The sequence below is a fragment of the Gastrolobium bilobum genome, unplaced genomic scaffold (assembly GCF_033153095.1).
Source record: "Gastrolobium bilobum isolate Gb01-03AN ecotype WA unplaced genomic scaffold, APGP_CSIRO_Gbil_v1 utg4923, whole genome shotgun sequence".
Taxonomy (NCBI): domain Eukaryota; kingdom Viridiplantae; phylum Streptophyta; class Magnoliopsida; order Fabales; family Fabaceae; genus Gastrolobium; species Gastrolobium bilobum.
The window spans coordinates 275,664-279,780 of record NW_026898411.1 but is presented as its reverse complement, the minus strand read 5'-3'; the positions used below and the strand labels follow the sequence as shown (position 1 = coordinate 279,780).

At 36.4% G+C, this 4,117-nt stretch overlaps 1 protein-coding gene across 1 annotated transcript; it reads left to right on the top strand.

The window, feature by feature from the left end:
* Nucleotides 1-2,196: 2,196 nt before the first annotated feature.
* LOC133315955 (uncharacterized) lies at nucleotides 2,197-3,075 on the top strand. The gene has a single exon (XM_061517643.1). It carries the CDS (start codon nucleotides 2,197-2,199, stop codon nucleotides 3,073-3,075), a length of 879 nt encoding a protein of 292 aa, XP_061373627.1.
* The last annotated feature ends 1,042 nt before the right edge of the window (nucleotides 3,076-4,117 follow it).

Here is a 4,117-nt window from a genome sequence, read left to right as displayed (position 1 = left end):
AATGAGAACTGGTGCTGGAAATCGGTATTGGCTTGGAAAAGCGCGTACCGGAAAAGTGCTCAGAAAATTATAAGAAAAATATGATAAATCTTAGAAAATTATGTAGTTTCATAATACAAAGTTTGGGATTAAAATGCTAAGCGTGGCAATTAAAGTTAACACTGTGTGTTTAAGTGGCTTGGGCTATAAATACAACTTTTGCACACTAACCTAGGCTGATACTCAGCCATTTGAACGTGAAAGTTGGTGCCTTGGAGCTGCTGACCAGCCTCCTTCATGCTTTGCCTTGTTTCCTTGGAAACTCAACCAAGTTGCCACCTTTTCCTCTAGTTTCCTCACCAAAACACCTTGGGTGAATGGGAAATACCTGAGTGTGAGTCTTGTGAGCAGAAAAGAGTCATCTTTCTGAGTTTATTGTGAGGTTCTGGTTCTGAGTTGGAGAGTTTGGAGGAGATTCATCTTGTTCTTAGTGGTTTTGAGCTCCAAGTAGCTTCCTTGGTGAGGAAATGACTCATCTTGTTGGTCCATTTTCGTGTACCTGTAGAGACAGTACTTGGAAGGGTTGTTGGTGAGCTCTTTGGGTCATTCTTGCTGAGTTTAAGCTTGTGGTATGATCTTCAACCTTTAATCATGAGTTTAATGCTTAAAAATGAAAGCTTGATGCATGTTAAGGTTATAAGATGATAACTTGTTGTTGGGTGAGGCTTAACACATCTAGAAATGCATGATTAGGTGTTTAAAATCGGTAAAAAGGGAACCTTTAAGGGATATCTTCACGAAAATGCAGAAACTGCATTCTGTCGTGAGATATCCGGATATTTGTCGAACTGATATCCGGATATTGGATATCCGGATACGTGAATCTGTATATCCGGATATTGCATATCCGGATATGAACAGTGAGATATCCGGATATTCTGGGATTTCGCAGAACAGCAGCTGTGCTGTGTGAACAGTAGGCTATTGGGGGTTTGTGGACCCTAGTTTGATGAAGTTGAACTTCTGTATTTAATGGATTAAGCCAGAATCATGGGATTAAGGGCTTGTGGCTTTGTTAGAAGCTTTAAGACTTGAAAACGTAATGAGAAGGCGTTGCTTAATATTGTATGCTTGTGGTGCATGTTGTTGATGTATTGTTGGTCCATAACAGATTGTGAATCTGCTGTGTTTGAACTTTGAGCTGTGGACTCTTGGCTTTTGGAGTTAGCTTGCAAGGTAAGCTTTCGTGTCCTCGGTTTAGCCATGTTGTGGTTCCACCATGTCCCATGGGGATATGGTTTATGCATGCTGTGTACGTGCTTTTGGATATTTGATATGTTGATTGAACTTTACATGTAATGGCTTTTAATATGCATGTGTTGTTTCATCTTGACGGGAAGCCTGAGTATGTAGCGCCATACAAGACGGTGTACCGGGGTGAATGCAAGTGGTACTTGCACGGTGTGTAGGTGATAGACGTATACCTGCACTGTCTCTGGCCAGTAGATTAGTATTGACACACATGACATGATTATCTGCTGCATTGCATTGTTTTAGAAATGATAAATGATAAACTGCTTTTGAACTTATATTGCACATGTAAGTGAGCTTGGGGTGGAAGATCCTTGAGGACTCACTGACTTACTGAGATTTCTAGGTTAGAGATCTTACCCCACGTTTGGGGAATGCTTATTTCAGGATCAGGTAGTATGGGTACTGATGCCTCAGGCGGCAGGAGGCCGGAGCTTAGCTGATTATGTTGTTTCTGCTTATATGTTAGCATGACTGGATTTGGATGCTGTTTATGTTTTCCGCTATTTATGATATGTTGTTGTTGACACTGATGTTGGGCATGTTGCCTTATTTGAGTGAGCTGGGGATTGTCCATGACACTTTCTGTTAGTACTTGTAGTTTGGAGTTGTATAAACTGTTAGATGGTTCGGTCTACATTGTTGTAGTTCCGTGACTAGAGCCACAATTATATTATCTATGTTATGAGGTATTTCAGTTAGCTGTTTTATTGCAATTACATACAGGCGATGTTTTAATAAATTGATTATTAAGAAAGTTGGTAATGTTAATGGCATTATAATTGAAAAGAAAAAGTAATTCCGCATTTTTAATTAAGCGCAGCTTAATACGATATTATGATAACATTACCGGATATATACGGGGTGTTACAGTCTCATTGTCATCTGTTATCTTTGACCAAGAACATGCGTCTCAATTCTGGAAGTAGCACTAATAATTTGTTGGAAATAAAAGAATTTTCTGAGTGGCTGCTTAAAATAGGAGATGGTGATCTTGGGGATGATGTTGATGGAGAATCTATTATAATAATTCCAGATGAATTGTTGATCAAAGGTTCAGAAGACCCACTTTCAGATATTGTTGATTTTGTTTACCTGAATCTGATGGATAATATATTAGATCCTACTTTCTTTAAAGAACGTGCTCTTCTGAATCCTAAATTGTCCGATGTTGCCATGTTAAACGAGCACCTAATAGCTGTGATTCCAGGTGAAGAAAGGACATTATTGAGTTCAGATAAGGTTTTGAAACAAGACGGTAATTCATCTCTTGAGGATGACGAAATCTCCCCTGATATCTTAAATATATTCTCATGTTCAGGAATTCCTGATCATAAATTAACTTTGAAGGTTAAAGTACCGGTGATGCTATTGAGAAATATTGATCAATCAAGAGGTTTATGCAACGGTACGAGATTACTTATTACAAAGTTGGGGAATTATGTTGTTGAGGCAATTGTTCTTACAGGAAACAATATAGGAGATACTGTGTTAATCCCTAAAATGACGATCAGCCCATCGGGTCATACATTTCCAGTAAACTTCCAAAGAAGACAATTCCCCTTGGTAGTTTCGTTTGCGATGACTATCAACAAAAGTCAAGGACAGTCGCTGTCTCATGTTGGCATTTATCTTCCTAGGTCTGTCTTCACTCATGGACAATTATATGTGGCACTATCTAGAGTAAAGAGCAGACATGGATTGAAGATGCTGATACTTATGAAAATGGTTGCGTTACAAATACCACCTTTAACATCGTCTACAAGGAAGTATTTCAAAGATTAGTGTAGTATACTTGGTTATTTCTACAAAGAGATAACATTGTTGTTTGGTATCAGGTAAGATCTCAATTTTTTATCAGAAAATATTTTTTAATCTTCTTTGTTGATTTCCTTTAGTTGTTATGCCTATTTTTCTGCTAATTTTTTATTGTTATACAGATTCAGTATTCGAGGCACAATCAGTATATTATTCCCTTGTCATTTTTCAGAGTCAAAGGTTTTTCATTGTAATTCTGAATTATTCATCTGCCTAAACTATATTATTCCCTTCAATAATTTTTTCTTTTTCAAATATTGTTTATATATTGTTTATGATTCATTTCGAACAGCAGCAAATACCAATAATGCATGGCGGACGATATTTTACAACTGTTGTGAGTATCGGTTGGGCATATTTCTTATTATATTGCTGTCAACATGACATTTATATTTTTTTAATGGAGATTTTGCTGTCAACCATGGAATTTACTGTGTTTAAATTATTATATTCTTTTTTTTGTTCCTACCTTAAAAGTTACACGTTTATGTCATACGAACAAACCGATTTTCTTATTAATTCGTTTACGGGACAAACAAACCGATTTTTTTTTCTCCGTGCATCGCACAGGTAATCAACTAGTTATTATATATATAAAGGAAAACCAAAGCAAACCCCTTTTGTGTTCACACTGTGTGTTCACACTAGAAACTCTCCAAAAAGCTGACGTGTCAAGCTCTGATTCGTGTTCAGCTGTGTGTTCACACTTGCTTTAACATTTAAAATAAAAATAAAAGAAAAATTCGTCATAATGACATTTTATGAAAAAACGAAAATCAAAATGGATCATTAATGACCCACTATCATTAATTGTTGTATTGGGAGATGAAAGGTTTTTAAAAATTGCATTGGAAGATGAAAAGTCTATTAATGATATTTGAAATTATACTACCTAAAATAAAATTTTTCAGTTCCTCCTCTCTCTCAATTACTCTTTTAAATACCAAATTCCAAAATGGCATCTTTATTTTTTCTAGCGCCTTTCTAAGCTTTGATTCTTTCCTTTCCT

Coding starts and splice junctions, on each gene's coding strand:
- LOC133315955 (XM_061517643.1), top strand. CDS start 2,197: ATGCGTCTCAATTCTGGAAGTAGCACTAATAATTTGTTGGAAATAAAA.